This window comes from Oreochromis niloticus, linkage group LG3 (genome assembly GCF_001858045.2).
Source record: "Oreochromis niloticus isolate F11D_XX linkage group LG3, O_niloticus_UMD_NMBU, whole genome shotgun sequence".
Classification (NCBI taxonomy): Eukaryota; Metazoa; Chordata; class Actinopteri; order Cichliformes; family Cichlidae; genus Oreochromis; species Oreochromis niloticus.
The window spans coordinates 29,290,226-29,309,141 of NC_031967.2; the positions used below are offsets into that span (position 1 = coordinate 29,290,226).

Below are 18,916 nucleotides of genomic sequence, written 5' to 3' on the forward strand. Positions count from 1 at the left end.
ATGTTTCATCAGAAAGAGTCTTTCTACAATAAAAACCTCCAGGAAGTATCAGATCAGTATTTAAAATCAGCTTAACATCATGGAAGCAGTAAAGCAGAGGGAATGAGAATGAATGGCACGTGACAAGAGAGGAGATGCTTCATCTGTAAACTATTACAGCCAACAAGGCAGCTTAACACAGCACTGCTTTTCAAATGAAGTGAAAGGCTTTCCAAGAAGGTCAAGGTTCATTCATTACTGAATCATTAAATACTACACATTAGTCAGAATCAAAACACTTTATTAATCCCTAAGAAAATTTGTCATGTAGCCACTTTAAAGTTACTTACACTGGAAACAACATCAGCAAGCAGAGATATAAGGCTGTGTGTAACTGTAAAATAAAATTACTGATTTATGTGCAATAAAATATAATATAGGGGTGGCTGTAGCTCAGGTGGCAGAGCAGGTCAGCCAATAATCAGAAGGTCGGTGGTTCGATCCTAGGCTGCCTCCTGGCTGCATGCCAAATATCCTCGGGCAAGATACTAACCCCACGTTTGCCTACTGGTGGTGGTCAGAGGGCCCGGTGGCGCCAGTGTCCGGCAGCCTCGCCTCTGTCAGTGCGCGCCAGGGCAGCTGTGGCTACAATGTAGCTTGCCATTGCCAGTGTGTGAATGACTGAATGTAGTGTAAAGCGCTTTGGGGTCCTTAGGGACTGAGTAAAGTGCTATACAAATGCAGGTCATTTACCATTTAAAATAATATATATCACACACCAAAGTACACACAGGACGTTTTATTAGTAAGTTACAATGCAGACACATGCGCTGCCAAGGACATTTCAAAAATAATGCAGACATTTCATCATGTTTCATTTAAACAAGTTAAGAATCAAGCAGTGAATTGAGAAAACATTTGTTCTGTTTATAACAATTACAAAATGTATGATTGAACACCGATGATGCACTTTACTGCACATAGAAAATGATCCTAGCTGTAGAAAAAACACATCCTTTTAATTTGACAAACACTTGATGCTATAAATGTGTTTGCAGTGACTGACTCGCCTGAGTTTGTTCCGGAAGCCACAGGTTAAAAGGTTAAATGAGGTTTATCGTCTCACACAGCATGCTCTTTGGAAACTGTTTCAGCGCAGCAGTTTGAGAAAATGTTTACGTGTTGCTTCCCTTTGCCTTGATGGAGTCACAGCACAGATGATGACAGGGAAGTGTTGCTGTGGGTGAAGACTCAGAGCAAGGGTTTCCCTGTGTGCAGCGTGTAGAGGTCTGTCTGTTGTGGACGTTAAAGGCTAAAGCCTCACCGGCTCTTTAATCAGGCTGCCATATTGGAAGCATTGTTTCTACTTCTTCTGCTTTGAGGGATTAATAAAAGCAATACACACACACGCACACACACACACGCACACGCTCGCTCGCTTTATTATTAATGAAAAACAGAGAAAAAGAAAAACCTTCCATCATTCTGATGGATTTCCACTTTGCCTCTTAGTTATCTTTAAGCAGGTTTCACCCGAAGAGCATTTAACCAGCTCCACCAAGCAAACATGGCTCATTAGCATTATATAAACAAACACTACGATTCATATATCTTACATTTTCTTAAATCAGCAGGAATAATGTTTGTTTGTTTGAAACAATGACTTCGCCTAAACTTGACCTTTAAATCAAGCTGAGCTTGATGTGTCCCGTGTTGAGTGGTTGAGTTTAGATTGACTAAGGCTTTGTGATGCCATGAAAAGAACTAAAGAGGGCATCTTTTTAGATTTAGACCATGAAACCGTGTTTCTGATGTTTGGTGGTGTGTGTTTCACTTGATTGAACCCTGCATTATGTTTAAACATCTCTAATTTTCCCCTCTGATCCTGCAGGGCATCATCCTGGGCTGCACCCTGCTCCCCATACGGGTCTTCCTGGCGTGGATCTTGTTAATCTCTGCTTGGATCGTCGCTGTGCTGCGATTGGCCGGCCTGTCTCAGGAGGAACGCTCCAAACCCTTATCAGGCTGGCGGCGCTGGCTGTTCCACCTGATCCTGTGGCTGCTGGGCCGTGCAGTGTTCTTCTGCGTGGGCTTCCATTGGGTTAAGGTGAAAGGTCGTAAGGCGGACGTGAAGGAGGCGCCGATCCTGGTAGTGGCGCCCCACAGCAGCTTCTTGGACATGGTGATCATGTTTCCAGCCGGGATGCCGGCAGTTGTGTCGCGGTCGGAGAACATAAACCTGCCGGTCATAGGAGGTGAAGAGAGAGAGAGAGAGAGAGAGAGAGAGAGAGAGAGAGAGAGAGGGAATTTGTTTACTTTGCCATTGTTTATACACCTGGAAGCACCTGTTGGATCGCTAAAGAGTTTTTTTTTCCTTTTTAAAGTATCCTGATGGGAGCTGTTGGTGTTTCTTTGTTTTGCTGACTGAGACAGTTCACATTTTACAGGCTGAGCTATCACTTTAGTCATTTATATCACACCTTAGGCCAGTGGTTCCCAAACTTGTTTTGCTGGGCCCCCCTTTGTTTTACAAGAAAAATGTTCACGCCCCCCTCTCTCGCGCGCGCACACACACGCACGCACGAACACATCCTCCAACCACACACACCCATATTTTGCTCCACTGCAGTTTATTTCACACCTCAAACATTTAGTAAACAATTAAGCAAATACATGTAATCTGCAATAAATTACAGGTAGTAATAAAATACACTACTAACTCTTTTACGCTACGTCCGCACCTACACGGGTATTTTTGAAAACGCAGCTGTTTCTGTGCATTTGGGCTTTTCGTCCAAACGTAAACAGCCACGTTATTGTTTACATGAGATGAATTGCTTTTCATGTTTAAAGAATTCAATCCACCAGAGGCCTCAACACAAAACTCTGGTGTACTGTGAAGTGCAGAGAGACACCTCCTGCTCATAGGCTTAATCATCACAGTAGAATCTCTTTAGTCAAGAGACTAGAAGCATTAACTGTTTATTTTATATGTAAAAATCTGTGATTCAACCCCAACATGAATTCGATCTTAAAGGCTGTAAAAAATTATGCATCTACAGGTTTCAGCTGGTGAACCAGTGCAGCCATAAAAGGTGAATATTTCAGTCAAAGTGCAAGTGGTCAGACCCGGTAATGTAATTGAAGCAGTGCTTAAAAGGATGACCTTAAAGGGAGATCAGCTGGATTTAAATCCAGTATAGCTTGTTTTATTCTCTCTTTCTTTCCTTCTTTCTTGGAAGATCATTTCAGCAAACTTAAAGCTACTTAAGAAGAAATGAGGGAGACGTTCTGGGTTTTTGTGCGTACCATCTCCACTACTTCCACCTCAGCATCGATGCGTAGCTGATAGGTGAAGGTTAACAAATCCTTCTTCATCTGGATGGAATTATCCTCCATCTGGGCCACTGTGAAGATTCGCATTAAACACTTGCGCCACACCTGGGCAGAGACAGAGCAGAGGGTTCAGCGGAAACTTTAAAGGCTTTGTTAGAGTTTAAGATCAACACTTTGTTTTCTTGCCTTGTGTTGTCACAGGAGTCTGGAGCAGATTCTATCTGGACCTGCTGCCTTCCTTTCCTTTGTCCTCTTGGGCTGTCGATGTGGGGCTGGGCTGGGCTGGGCCGGGGTGAGGGATCCCCCCGCCCCCGCCCCCACCAGGTGGGATGGTGGGGGCAGAAATGAAAATCCATGTGAGAGATTATCTAAAGTTTGTTTGGAGTGGGGTGGGGTGAGGGATGGGGCTGACTCTGGTCTTGGTCTCTTTTTAAAGAGATGCATAGTCCTGTAAGAGATCAGGATGTTTGCTCAGCCGTGACACTGATGAGTGACGAGCAGCAGTTTAATGGAAAGGCAGATTATATGGTAATAACAAAATTTTAAGAAATTAGTCAAAATGAAAGGTTGTAACTTAAGCCTGTAAGCACACAAAATGTATTTCTTAACCTTTTTTTGGTACTTTTTGATTTATTTGCAACATATTAAAAAAAAAAAAAAAAAAAAAAATCTTGCTTCCCTTATAATTCTGTCCAAAAGCTGTGACCACAAAAAAACAAAAAAAAACAACAAAAACTGAACGTGAGTCGATCGCATTCCCGCTGCTAGTGCTGGGCGATATGGAAAAAATATTTATCATGATATGAATTATTTTATATCACGATAACGATATATATCACGATATACCACCTGACCTGTGGTCATCTGGAAAGTACGCAGTTTGTAAACAGCGAGTGGAGAGGGTGCAGTCTTTGTTTTGAGTTACCGTAAAGCATGTCGCAAATCCGGGCGCACGTATAGCAGCACCAGGTCGCAAAACCACAAGACAGTTTCTTTGCGAAAAATATTTTTTTATACTTTTAACTTTATGCAAGAGAAAATGGAGCATGTATAGTGAGAAGACAACACTAATATATTTGCCACAGGCTATTTAACCCTTTAAGATCTACCATAGAACCAAGTCCGCCAGAGCTTATCTTTACATTTTACATGCTGTAGTGCCATTTGTGGGAGCATTTCAAGTTTCCATACATCAATACAAGTGTTATAGCCCAAATTTTAATAATATGTATGCATTAAGTCCATAGTAACTACATAAATTGCAAAAAAGTGCAATAAACTAGAAAAAAATTGAAAATCGTTTTTGTTTTGTTTTTTTACAAATATTTCTAGTTAGAGAAATTTAAGAGGTGTATCCTTCAAAACTGTAAATACAAAAAATTGCACAAAATACTTTCCAACCACGAGAAATTTATTTTGAGTGTCTTCATAGTTTTATTTTTGAGATGCACTAATTTTTTATATACACTACAGGAAAAATGAAAATAAATATTATAATGCAAATTTGCAAAAAAACAAAACAGCATGTGCATCAAAATAAACTATTTCCAACAGTGTAATTTGACTCCTAAGCATCCCAGAAACGATACAGAAAAGCATAAAGTCAAACATGACTTTTAAAAACACCAATATAGGCTTTGAAGGTAAAAAACTACATTTTCTGCGAAAATGACGTCACTTCCGGTTTCGGACAGGTAATGGCGGACATGCGATAGTTCGCGCTGACTTAGATTCCAAAGTAGGAAGTGTTATGAACAGCTGATCGGATCGGCAAAGCGCGTTTCTGGAATATTTTGTTTTTGTTGCTGGAAGTGCTTCTTATGTAATTTTTGCAAAGCTATATGTGGAAGGAAACTGTGACCTAGGGCAGGCTAATGGCATTAGATGTAAGTACAACTCCTCCGGTTTCATATGCAAAAAAAAATTATTGCGCTACCTTACGTGGTTCCAGTTCTACAGGGATTTAAAAATAGTTAGGCAAAACGGAGTGTGCCTGCTCCGACCGGTTGTAAAGGGTTAATTATATATTTTATGTAATAATTTATAAAAATTGGGTTAAAAACGATAGAAGACAAATGGCACGATAGACACTTTTCTATCGCTCACACGATACATATCGTCATATCGCCCAGCGCTACCTGAAACCTTGTAGCAACGCCTGCCTCTGGCCTACCATTGTTGCTGCTACTGCTAGGGCTCTCCTGGTGAAAGTGGTGAACAAATGCTTGTTAAGACCCAGCTTGCATAAAGTTTCAAACACAACTCCTAATCAACCCTACGCAAACCTACAGGCATTTTTCACACCACACAAAACCCCGCTGTAAGCTTTCCACACCTACCTCTCTGTGCCGATTAGATTTAGACAGTCGCATCTGTCTCAGCATCTGAGACCTTTGCTCCATCATCAGCGTCCTCACAGGTATATGATGTCACTGTCGTGCAGAGAAGAGGTACATGGACATGCTCAGAAGAGGTGAGAAAACAGCTGTTGTAGAGATTAGTGGAAAACAGACTGGAATTTATATTTTATTGAGATCTCAGGTCCACATTTAACCTTATCCGGTCTTTAAGTGATGACGTGACGAATCCTACTTCCGGGCCTAAAGTAGTCTGCGTTTAATATGGCTTTTGTGTTGTTAACGTGTTTAATGTTTTGTATTTTCTTCTATTTAATCTCAAAAAGCTCCTAAAACAGTCAGTGATCACTGTTGACCTCCCTCGGCTTTTATTACTGCTAATCATTTAATTAAGCTCAGTTTTTAAAACCTTAAGATGCAACTACAGCCCAGCCCGTGCAGCAGTATATGAATGACTAATGTGGATGGATTATCTCAGTTGTTCTCCTGGCTGAAGTTTGGTCCGTTTACGGCATCCTGCCATGCGATTACATTTGTTCCTGACCGCCGAGAATCTTCACGTTAACTTTTATCGAGCGGAAAAAAGTTAGCTTGTTTATATTATGCTCACATAGCTGCGTCGCTAGCGGTCACGTAGCACATAGTTATATACCAGCTGGCCAAACTTCAGTACCCCTACAAAAGTCACTGCTGTTTAGTTTTCTGTCTTCATTTATGTCAGAAGTGATAGCAGAGCTGTACGTTTGAATTTGTTTCCAAAACCCCTGCAGTCAGGACATGCTATATTGTATTTAGATGGAAGCTAGCGAGCTAACTTCCTGCTAACTTCTAACTCCGTTAAATATCATAAATTCCATTTTCATGGATGCCTGGATGTTAAACTCAATTGCTACACCTGGTAGAGCAGAACACTGATCATTTTATTAAAAATGAAAGACTTTAGAAAGTTTTTCAACTCTCAGTAATGCCTCAGTGATCGTTTGATATATGGACCTGCAGCGGAGTTTAAGCCCAGACACGGCTAGTGACGTCAGACTTAAAGACCGGATATTCACGCAGTGGTTCAGTTTATGCACTTTAAGAACTTCATCCAGTTCAGAATTAACATTACACGCAATTCTTTGAACTGCCGGAGGAAGTGCGAGTACCCGAAGGGATTTAAAGCAGGTTCCTTCTTTCTGTTTTCATGTTTAAAGAATTCAATCCACCAGAGGCCTCAACACAAAACTCTGGTGTACTCTGAAGTGCAGAGAGAGACACCTCCTGCTCATAGGCTTAATCATCACAGTAGAATCTCTTTAGTCAAGAGACTAGAAGTATTAACTGTTTATTTTATATGTAAAAATCTGTGATTCAACCCCAACATGAATTCGATCTTAAAGGCTGTAAAAAATTATGCATCTACATGTTTCAGCTGGCAAACCAGTGCAGCCATAAAAGGTGAATATTTCTACAATGTAAATCGTCATGAAGAAGAAAACCATTGAATGAGAAGGCGTGTCCAAACACTCACTCTCTGATATATAAGAACACACACACGCACACACAAACTATGACTATTAGGAAATATTCTTTGGTACTGACACAAGATGAAACATGAGAGAAATATGTAAGATGTACAGGATCACCTGACAAAGCTGTTCTGTACAGTCCTGCAGCAGTCTGGAGCAGATTCTATCCGGACCTGCTGCCTTCCTTGCCTTCGTCCTTTTGGGCTGTCGATGTGGGGTTGGGTTGGGTTGGGCTGGGCCGGGGTGAGGAATTCCCCCCCCCACACCACACCACACCCACACCCACACACACACAAGGTGGGATGGTGGGGGGCAGAAATGAAAATTCATGTGAGAGATCATCTAAAGTTTGCTTGGACTGGGGTGGGGTGAGGGATGGGGCTGACTCTGTGCCCCCCCCTCCAGCTATCAGAACTGTCAGCAGCAGGGCCCACGTAGGTTCCCAGTCATCTTTCCCGTGGCCAAACACCTGCCAGAAACACACAGATTTCAAATATACACACACAAACCCAGCAAATCACACTATGTTTAAGGAAATGGCAAGTACTGCAAATGGAAAAATAAAAAATCTGATAGAGAGTGGAAGGAGACAATAGCCTGAGCACTGAGAATCAAAGAAATAATCAAAAGCTTCAGTGAAAGCAGGAACTGCAGAAAATACAGCATCTCCAGGTAACTACTAATTACACTTAAACTACCTAAATAAATGGGTCACACTGTACATGAGAGAAAACATAAAACACCATCACTTTAAAGCATTTTAAAGCACCATGGTTTAATCAACAGGGTTCATGCGCTTTTTTCAGGGTCAAATTCAAGCACTTTCAGGGTCCCTTTTCAAGCTTTTCCAGCACATCCCCATCCCACCCCCCATCAAAAAAAAAAAAAGAAAAAAGAAAAGAAAAAGTATGCATGTTTCAATTCGCATCACCTCAGTAAGACCATGTAAAAATTAAAACAAATCATCCTAGGTGAACAAACACTTTTGTTCCCCCTTTTTTAAGAAATAGAAAAACGCACCACACAAAAATACTGCAAAAGGAAACGGTCGCCTTATATACATATTGTATAAACTCAAAATGCACATTTCACTTAAAAATTGAGATGTGAAAATGTGAACAAATCAACTAGTTAGAGATATTCTTCTCCTGTTCAAAAAACCCAAAAAGAAATAAGTCTTCTCATCAGATATTGATGCTTTTGTGACAAAAAAAAAAATAGGAGACAGATGTTTGTTTGTTGTTTTTTAAGTTAATTCCCAATAAAACTAACTGTTTTATTGCTAACTACATTGCTGTCTGTATTATTGCTGAAGTCATAAATGATCACCTTTAAAGTGTTTGTGCTAATAACATCATGTACAGTCAGACAGGCATGGAGAACAGCACTGACTGGGAGGCTTTGAACAGATCACATAGTTCAATTCAACATATAAGACTGTAAGAATGCACAAGCATCTACTTAAAATCTATTGAATTTATTTAATGTGGGCGATTGTGGCTCAAGAGTTGGGAGTTCGCCTTGTAATCGGAAGGTTGCCGGTTCGAGCCCCGGCTTGACAGTCTCGGTCGTTGTGTCCTTGGGCAAGACACTTCACCCGTTGCTTACTGGTGGTCAGAGGGCCCGATGGCGCCAGTGTCCGGCAGCCTCGCCTCTGTCAGTGCGCCCCAGGGTGGCTGTGGCTACAATGTAGCTTGCCATCACCAGTGTGTGAATGTGTGCGTGAATGGATGAATGACTGGATGTGTAAAGTGCTTTGGGGTCCTTAGGGACTAGTAAAGCGCTATACAAGTACAGGCCATTTACCATTTATTGAATTTATCATCTGTGATGTTATGTACAATTCCAATGTATTTTGTTCATCTCCCTTAAATAAACAGGCAGCCTTAAAGTATGAAATATTCACATACAAATACACAAATGTGTCTACTGTCTCAGTGGCTGATAGTGCCCCACAGGCCTCAGTGTGCGCTTGAAGACATTTATAATGTTTAAGTAGTTTAATGTGCAGGTGCTGACGATAAACACATTTTGAATGAAAGCCAGGGAACTTTGGTAGCACAGAAACAAGTGGCTAGTCTTTGTGACCATATGGATCAGTCCCTCATATCACCATTATTTCACCCAAAGGCACCAAGTTAATACTCAAAAAAAGCTGCAGTAATACACACAAATATAAACAGTACTTGGTGACACTTTGCTTTTAGCCTTTAACCCTCTGGTGTCCAGGGTATAATTGGCCGTTTTTGACTACTTTTGATTTGACCTCTATATTTCACCTTTAAAAACTGTTTATCTTGCCAATCTGTTATTTTCTCATTTTGACATATTGTATCAGCACAATTTATCCAAATTCAGACAAAATTTAAAATACAAGTAGAAAGTGATATTTTTGACTGTAAAAACCACAAGCATGTTTAACGAATCATTTTCATAACTTGAAATGCAAATAGAAATTGTACATTTTTAAAAAAAAATATGCACAAGTTTTGCAAACAACAGAGTCATATGGTACTATTTACCTAAAACGCAGCCAAGGCTCAGACGTTTTTCATATAACCATTTAAAACTAGTTACAGAACAATCAGGTGTTCTGCCAAAAATAAGAAGGCACACAATTTATTTATGCAACTCCAAAAAATAGTTAGACAGCACAGGGGTAAATCCTGCAGGTCTGACAGCAGGTGTGTCACTCAGCGTTTACACTGCAATCTGCCTTTGGTGGCTTTTTTGCAGCAACTGTGACATTCACTAGTAGAACTGACACACAAAACAAAACAACAACTACACTACACACTAACTACACAAGACAACACACTAACTTGAGACTCCAAACATGATAAACATCACAAATCTCCCACGTATCAAAACTCTCTCTCTCTTTTTCGCTCACTCGCTCTCTCCCTCTTCCCTACAACCAAATACCACATGTTGCCATATCATTTTTTTGATTGGTCGACATGGTACATTTTTCCACCAATAGGGAAGGAGTGTTTTTTCTTTTTTTCACTCACAAGCAAAGCGTGTTTGCTAGCGCTCTCCATAAAAACGCCGTTTTTACCGTTTCTTCCCGGAGTAAACGCCACTGTTTTATTCAGAACCCCCCCCCCCCCCTCAAAAAAAACATCGGTTTTACGTGACCTATCAACACAATTTAAAAACTGGTATATAGCTTGAAGTCCACACGTTCGACCCAAGTTGAAATGGAGACTCTGGGTCCGTCGACCCCAGAGGGTTAATCAGAAAGCCTTAAGTTAGCTAGTTATGTATCGGGCTAATGTTTAAAGCTTTCACTTGAGTAAATTAACTCATATTACTGCTAAGTAATGTTAGCTAAGTTCACAGCATATTCCGTAATAGCGCTGCCATACTGCATCACACTCAGCGCACTCATCCCCGACTGTCCGAGGGAGGGGCGGGGTCACATATTGAAACAGACGCAAGGCAGCCCAGGCGGGGAAATTTTGCTTTTGCGTCTCATTTTATTTCTCTATCTGATAAGAAAACAATTCAATCAGATAGCTATTTATTGTGAATGAAATACAGTTACATTTTCAAGCACTTTTAAGCACCACATCTGAAATTCAAGCACTTTTCAAACCTTGAAAAGATGACATTAGAATTCAAGCATTTTCAAGGATTTCAAGCACCCGTACGAACCCTGGTCTTTACACCCAGAGAAAAGTCTGGAGAACACAATGCTAACTGGAACAACAACAAAGCAAACAAAGCAACTCACCAGAAGGATCTCGACAGCTCCCAGGATGTACATGGCTCCAGCGAAGGTTGTGCCCAAGTAGAAGCACAGGCCTACCGCCCCCCCAAACTCTGGACCCAAGGAGCGGCTGATCATGAAGTAGGAACCTCCCGCTGGAAGGGGGGGAGAAGCTGGAGGAGGAAGTTGTATGTAAGGGTTGGAGGAAGTGGAAATAAAGTGGGAAAAAGAGGGATGGAAATAAAGTTGGATGAAGACAGACACAGATTGGAGGGGGAAAAGAAGGGTGGACAAAGAAAGAGAGAAAGAGAGGAGGGGGTGGATGGTTAGTAACATTATGATGTTGGGAGGCAAAAGGGGAGAAAAGAGGAGTGCTTGTAGCATCGCTAACTAGCTAGCAACAAGCCTCCAACACAGTGCGTATGCTAGCGGCTAATCTAGCTAACGAATTAACAACAGAGTGATTTTAGAACTATAAGATGATAAGCTGTGTTTCTTTTTTTTATAACAGTGACATGGTTGTATTTACCTTAATTAAACGAGTCGTCAGTCGCGGTAAACAAGCAAAAAAACTCGCGCCGCCAGGCTACGTAAAAAGTGTAGGGGGCGTGTTTGCGGTCACGTCCAGCGGGTGTGTGGGCGGGAGCGTTACACAGTCGCTCCACCTCAAGTCACTACTGCGCAGACTCTGGCTCCAAATTTGCAAGATGGAGGCCTCCACAAGCGGGGTATTTCAAGAGCGGGTATTTTGGCTTCATTTTTGCACAATGGGAGGAGGCGGTGTCGCGTCGTCCATGTTTTCTACAGTCAATGGTTCAAATCCATACGACCGGCGCCGATGTGAAGATGTTGCTAGGCAACGGTCCGTCGCATTCTGTTTAGAGGTGGGCGGGGCTTACAGGGATACTTCAAAGCGGAGACTTCAAGGCGGAGACTTCAAAGCGACTGATGCTGTGACCTCATAGAACACACATCATAACGCAGCACTCTGAAACGCATATAGGCAGGTGTTAGTAGCAGGCACTATCATTCAGTCCAGTCAATGCACCGGAACCAGACACACGAGGTAAGAGCTGACAGTCAAATGTATTCAGACAACATCAACGCAGCCACTGTGAATCTGCTCATAGATGGCTTTTTAAATAAAATTAACATGTTACAGTTGCGATACTTGCTGGCAGGTCGCCCAGATGACTGCACCGTCCAGCTAATGTGCAACATAGCCGCTCAGATGGTGAAGCTCTGCGCGAACTCTGTCAAAACCCCACTGGTGCAATATAAAATCCCACAAGAACGATGCATCGACAGCCTCTTCAGCCAACTGGAGGTGCGCATCGGCTTTCTTGCTTCCGCTCTCTTCACGGAATGGGATCAGAGAGCTGAAGAAGGCTTTATAAAAGATCTTTTCCGGGTGTCGTGTGGGAGATTCGCCCACTGCACGTCCTGCACCCAGCAGGAAATTCAGGCACAGGAAATTCAGACAGACAATTGTTCTGTCCCACAGACAGAACAACCAGACAAAGATCTGGAGTCCTCGCTGTCTGTGGAACTGTCAAAAATGTCAAACTAGAAGAAGCCTCAGAGGTAGAAACAGAGCCTGAAGAAGCAGCCGTGGCCTCTGAGGAGCAGAAACCCTCTGCGTCACCTCGAGGTGAACCAGAGGGAAAAAGGCTCCTCAGCACACTCCTTCAAGCTGTGCTTTCCCAGGCTGCAAAAGAATCCAAAGCCTGCCCCTTAGACTCCTCCACCAGCACCTGTTAGATCAAATCTGCTCTGAAATAAAAACAGCAGATTTGACTTTATCACCAAAGGCCCTACAAGACCTTGCAAAGGACATTTTCAAAGACCTCTGCAAGGAAATTCCATTGAATTTAAGAGAGCCGACACTGGACAAACTTTTCATCTCTGTGTTTAAGAAACACCTGGCATCTACAGAGAAACTTGTCCGAGAGTCTTCTGAAATCAAGGCTCAGAAGCAGCTTTCAGTTGATGTCTGCGTGGAGGAACTTGTCATGCGTGCTTTCAAAAAAGCACGCGTTTCCTACACAGATGATACAATTTCTGCAATTAAGAACCGCTTGGTCAAGAAGATCTGGGCTGAGGTCCAAGATATTGATTTTCAACCTTCCTTGAAGACCTTCAAAACCTCACACAAGGTCATTTACAAATCTCTACTTAAGGAGTGGAAGGATCCCGAGTGTGTCATGATTTTAATTTGCCTCAACCAGCAAGCAGCTGAGGAAAAAGTCATCACGACATTTAAAGAACATCTGATGTCGGCAGCGGCGCCAGCAGGTCGTATCAGCAGGTTCATGTCATTTCTGGGTCGGTGTTTCGGCATCACCCGCAGACAACAGTCGGTGTCTCCCCTGTAAAAACTGATATCAAAGTTACTCTTTAAATTGGCTAACAACAGACGATCAAACAAGCCAATTTATTTAACATCCAATGAGTCATTTTAAAAACCCCTGGGCTGGTCGCGGCAGATGGCCATCCCTCCCTGAGCCTGGTTCTGCCGGAAGTTTCTCCCTGTTAAAAGGGAGTTTTTCTTCCCCACTGTCGCCACATGCTTGCTCAGAGGGAATTGTCCAATTATCGGGGTTTTGTTTCTAGTCAGTAAATTAAACTGGCACTTTAAATTAATGATCAAATTTCAGAAAATCGAATAAAATTTTTAAACGAAAAATCACACTCTGATTTCTGCTTGCATTCACTGTCCGTCGGACAAATGTATAAATATTCAGCTTAGACTGAACGCATGTCGAGTAGCTGTCATTCAGTCCAAACTGTTTTAGGTAGAAATGCAGAGAACATCCTGTTGTAATATTTTTTAGTGAGATTTGATCCATGCAAAGTTGTACATTTAAATGAAATCATACAGTGAACATGAGATACACCTTCCTGTTTCAGCAGCCAAAACATTAAGCACAACTTTAATAGAAATAACTCCATTTAATAAAATAGATTGGAATAAGGTCATTACAAAAACAAAAGGAGCTTAGTTTTAAGCTTCATCTCTATTAAATAATTTTAAACAGCGAGTGAGTTGTTTTGTTGATTTAAATTGATAAAAGAAAAAATCAATAAAATTTTAAAAAGATTATACTTTGATTTCTGGAGGTTTTCTTAAATGAGTGGCCAGTCTGTGGAACAAGAAATCCCCAAGAGAGAAAACATCCCAGCCTGAAGAAGCTGTGACCTCCGAGGAACAGAAACCTTCTGTGTAACATCAAGTTTGCAGAAAGCACAAGCACAGACACAGTCGTTCACACTGCTGCAGCTAAGCACAGTAAAATGTACTCAGACAACATCAACGCAGCCACTGTGGGCCCAGATGACTGCACCGTCCAGCTGCTGGGCAACATGGTCGCTCAGATGGTGCATCTGTGCCATGGCTGATTTTCCAGCATGAAATGTCCACGCTGTTGTGATCATCTCAGCAAGTCCATCAATTGCCTTTCACTCTTCTTTGTCCTTTCACTTGTGTCCTGTTTGTCAGCGTCCCATATAATTTCTTCAAAGTAAGTACCGTATATGATGCCAGTATTTTCCCACATTTTCTAGATGCTGTACCAGTACTGTGTTTAAAATGCCATCAAAAGCTCAATTAAGTGTTATTCTTATTCTTCTTTCTCACCTTTCTTTCTCTGTCTTCTTTCACTTTTTAAAGGTTGCCATGTTAAAAAAAGATCTTGTGCTACCATGCGGTTTTGTATTGTTTTGGTAAATAAATAGTTTATAAAAATATCACTAAATCTGTCATTTATTAATTTTAATATTGATTAGTGGTCATGTCTCACCTCTAGTCTTCTTGGTCTTAATTTCAGGTTTCTAGCATGTGTTGTATATATTTCAGGAGGTTGACTGGACCAAGCAGTCTTTTTGTTCCCGCTATGTACTGTTTAAAATCCAGAATAGGGAGGACTGTGTAGGTTTAAGTTTATTAGATTGATACATATGTACCAACAAGGCAGTGTACATCATAGTGTTTGTTTTCATTCAAAGGCTTTATGGCTTTTCCTATAATGCCTGGTGGGTCGGTCTCTAGTCAAAATGCCCGGGCCGATTTTTTGTCCCAGTCCAGCCCTAACGTTGGTTCTGGCTTACCCTTATACTGACCGCTCTACAATCACGTACAGGTGTGTTCCCAGTTAACCCAGGCACAAAACAACGAGGAGGAGGCGTGAGTAGTAGAGCAAGCGAGAGAGAGAGAAAGGAAAAGTACTGAATATGATGTCACTTATTTATGTGCGAGTAATGAAGACCATTAAAACATTACTGTTGGCCACATGTCGGCAAAGTTATGTGACATTAGTGATGTTTGCACTTTCAGCGTTAACTTGGTTTTAAAGCCTCTACTTCTAAATATATATATAGTTGACCTTAATCTTACAGAGAATGTGATGATTTTATGGATAATTAAAGTCAGTCATATATCCACAAACACAACAAGCTGAAAGTCAGTGATGCTGCTCGGTTTGCAGTCCTGAATATGACGGCACAAGCAGGATTCACTGCACTGTTAATGTTAGCTATGTTATATTGCTGCCTCTGTTCGGTGGTGTCGAGCCAAACGGACTTTAACGTGTGTTTGAACGAGCTGACGGTTCACTCGTTAAGCTGAAAGAAAGATGCTTTCATCACAGGAGTCACACATGTGTCCACTGGACCATCTGGGAACTCTTCTTGTTTAGCACTCGTAATAACACAAACACTAAATCCTCCTTCTCTTGTGCTGTTTTGTAGCAGTGTGTACACCTGAGACTGCCACCTGTCTGTCTGTCCTGCACTCTCTCTCTGTTTCTTTCTCTCTGATTATGGAATAAAAGTATGAACATGTATTTATGTTTATACTATATTTATGAGGACAGACTGAGGGACCCACTGCTGCACATCATCTGTGAGGCTTTGCACCCCTGATGATCCACCAGGACAAACTCAGCAGTGTGTGAGGAAGAGGAGGAGGAAGAGCCAGCAGCAGCTGACAGATGGAGAGAATAGACCAGGGGTCTGCAACCTTTAACACCCAAAGAGCCATTTGGAGCCGGTTTCCACGCAAAAGAAAACACTGGGAGCCGCAAATCCTTTTTGAAATCTAAAATGAAGATAACACTGTATATATTGTTTTTTGTGCTTTGTGTGCACAACTAAAGTAAGTAAGTAAAGTTTATTTATTAAGCGCTTTTCACAGACAGGCAGTCACAAAGCGCTGTACACAAATATTAAAATAAACAATACAATCAATAGACATTATACACAATGTAAAAGATCAAATGTAAATAATGTAAAGAATATAAAATACGTAGATCAACAAAAGGCTTGTTTGAACAGAAACGTTTTTAACTGCTTTTTAAAAGAATCCACAGAGCAACTAAGGTGTGTTGCTTATGTAATCCAGGAAGTGCTACAGAGAAAACTACATTTTATTTATGTAATTAACACATTTTGAACTCTTAAAGAAATATAACAAAGGAAAGACACCCAGCTGAACTAAAATGATCCATGTAGCAAACAAAAACTGTTGTGAGCCGCCACCCTTTTAAAAAGTAATTGGAAAAAAAGCACTATGCCGCTAAAAAAAAAAAAAACATATTTGCAAAATTCTGCCTAAATATCTATTTTACCTTGTTAATGTGTGTGGCGGGGCGTGGTCTGTAGTGCCGCTGCAGGGGAGTCGGACACACCTGAGCGGCACCCGCAATCACGCCTCACCGCCTTAAAGTCTGTGCTCTCTCTGCTGTTGTGTTGTCGGGCTGTGAGCTGAAAAGCTACAGCCGGCTGTATGCGTACAGCAACCGTGTGTGACAAGTGGTCAATAAAGAGATGCTGAAAAGCGTGTTCATGCAAACATCGTCGGGTCTGCCGTGATATGTTTACAATGAGACTTCTGGTCCCAAACCTCGGCGCACAGCGTCTGCAAATCGGGGCTTTCATCGTTACGCAGGACTGTAAGCTGTCATCTGTGAGGCGTGAGCGGTGTTTGTTTTTTAACATAGTTCACGGTGAAGAACAGCTGCTGACATAATGTGGATCCGAAGATCCATAATTGGCCTACCTGGGGTTGAAAGTCTCGATAAATGCACAGCGTTTCGGCGGGTACACCCGCTTCCCCGAGTGTGACGCTTATTTTGAGCGATGAAAAAAATAATAAGATATAATTTTATTTTTATATTTCAAAATCACAATAATCTACCAATTTAGAACTACAAGTTTTTTAAAAAAGAACTAAACACAAATAAAATGCACTTCAGCTAAATACTTCTTCTATTTTCCCAAACCACCCGGAGCCGCAAAATAAGGACTAAAGAGCCGCATGCGGCTCCGGAGCCGCGGGTTGCCGACCCCTGGAATAGACAGACTGTTCCCTGTTTGTGAAGGACTGCTAGAGAAGTTTAAATAACTAATTGTCTGTCCTGAATCAGTCTTATTAGGTAATGTTCAAATAATGTTATCATTCCAGTGTTTTCAGTGTGGGAGAAAGTACTCAGGGCCTTCAAGTTACACACTATGAAAGACAACAACAAGTTTAATATTCAGTACGCACCGTACGTAGTACATGTACTGCGCGTACTACGAAGCGTGCAGCCACTAAATTGGGACACAGCCTGTGTGTGTGTGTGTGTGTGTGTGTGTGTGTGTGAGAGAGAGAGAGAGAGACCTCTTTTTTTTTCTCGCAGCATCTCATTGTAGGATATAAATTGAATATATTCAGACTGGTTGACTGGCATAGATCCTGTGTGTCTCTGTGCATTTGAGTTTCCATATGTCCATATTTGTAATTGTGTGTATCTGTTGGCTGGTCTTTCTTGTTTGTTTGTATTTTTTTTAAAATTTCTGCCAATTTTTCTCAGGTGAGCGAGAAGTAGTTTTGAGGGAACTTAACCATGTTCAGCTTTTTTTTCAGCTGGTCATTTTGCTTTTCCAATATTTCTGCTCAAGTTATTACTTTTCAGCTAAATTATAATATTTCTGTTACTATGTTGCATTTCTACTAAGTTATACCATTATACTACTTTATATTAAGTTGTACTCTTACACCATTCTTCCAAGTTGTAATGTTGTGCCAAATATTACATTTCTTTGTATTACAATACCTCTGCCATGTTGTACTATTTCTGTCAAGTTACTATGTTTCTACCTAAGTAACTCAATTTCTGCAAAGTTCTTATATTTTTGCTAAGTTGTTATTCACCTGCAAAGTTATTACAATTTCAACAACTTTCAATACTGACTTCAGCTTCTTCAGCTGTTTTCTGCTTTTTTCAGCAGTTTCCAGCGAACAGCTTCAGCTTTACAGCATCCACACAGCGTTTTCGCAGGAAATGCAAATTTTTCTAGTTGGTTTTTGAGGCCTGTCCTAGAAACTGACTCCTTCTGCTGCCCTCCTGACTCGCTGCCTCCAGCTGTAATTGCATTCGGATGTAACCCTGATGTGGAGCCCAGTCCTTCCTGATAAGGCGCTGGCTGGCCCAGATAAGAACTGCCTGTCTGTTTTGGCGGTTTGAGAGTAATTGCACGCTTGCCGGATTGCTCGGACACATTTGCCAACAGACGGCAGGGAAAGTTAAACCAAAACATGTTTAATCCTCCCGTCTGGACCCCACCGTGTGTTCAGTACAAGCATCAACATAAGTCTGGTACAGCTTTTTAGAGAACCGGCTCTTTCGGCTCCGAACCGGCTCTTCAGGTTGTTTTTTGCTTTAATTAATTTATTATTAACAATAATATAAATTTATGCACAAAAGGAATTACTAATGTGAAAAACATACGTGGTTCTAATTATATATGTTTATATAAATATATGCGGTGGCCCCTAGAGACAAAGCACGTACAAACTCCAAAGCACATTTCTAGCGTTAACTGACCTTCCAAAACAGAGCTACCTAGATCACTTAAATTACAATTGCAAAAAATATGTGTATTATTTGTGTATTTATGCACAAGCACTCATATATATTCAAATAATTTTAAAAAAATGTTCATTTACCTGTTACTACCACACACCAAATCCGGTTGTT

General features: G+C 41.3%; 1 protein-coding gene across 3 annotated transcripts; it reads right to left on the reverse strand.

The window, feature by feature from the left end:
- Positions 1 to 763: 763 nt before the first annotated feature.
- Positions 764 to 11,479, reverse strand: LOC109199748 (uncharacterized). 3 transcript variants are annotated; one of them, XR_003219567.1, is made up of 5 exons: positions 11,428 to 11,479; positions 10,923 to 11,071; positions 7,301 to 7,387; positions 5,655 to 5,747; positions 3,641 to 3,763 (listed from the first exon to the last, which is right to left on the reverse strand). XR_003219567.1 is itself a non-coding variant. In XM_025906145.1 (2 exons), the coding sequence occupies exons 1-2, from the start codon at positions 11,280 to 11,282 to the stop codon at positions 7,347 to 7,349; spliced, it is 666 nt and encodes a 221-aa protein (XP_025761930.1). In that variant the 5' UTR covers positions 11,283 to 11,349; the 3' UTR covers positions 6,614 to 7,346. The 3 variants fall into 3 exon arrangements, 1 of the variants encoding a protein (XP_025761930.1); XR_003219568.1 differs by lacking the exons at positions 3,641 to 3,763; positions 5,655 to 5,747; positions 7,301 to 7,387; positions 10,923 to 11,071; positions 11,428 to 11,479 and adding exons at positions 764 to 2,218; positions 3,289 to 3,423; XM_025906145.1 differs by lacking the exons at positions 3,641 to 3,763; positions 5,655 to 5,747; positions 11,428 to 11,479 and having other exon boundaries at positions 6,614 to 7,652; positions 10,923 to 11,349.
- Positions 11,480 to 18,916: the final 7,437 nt, after the last annotated feature.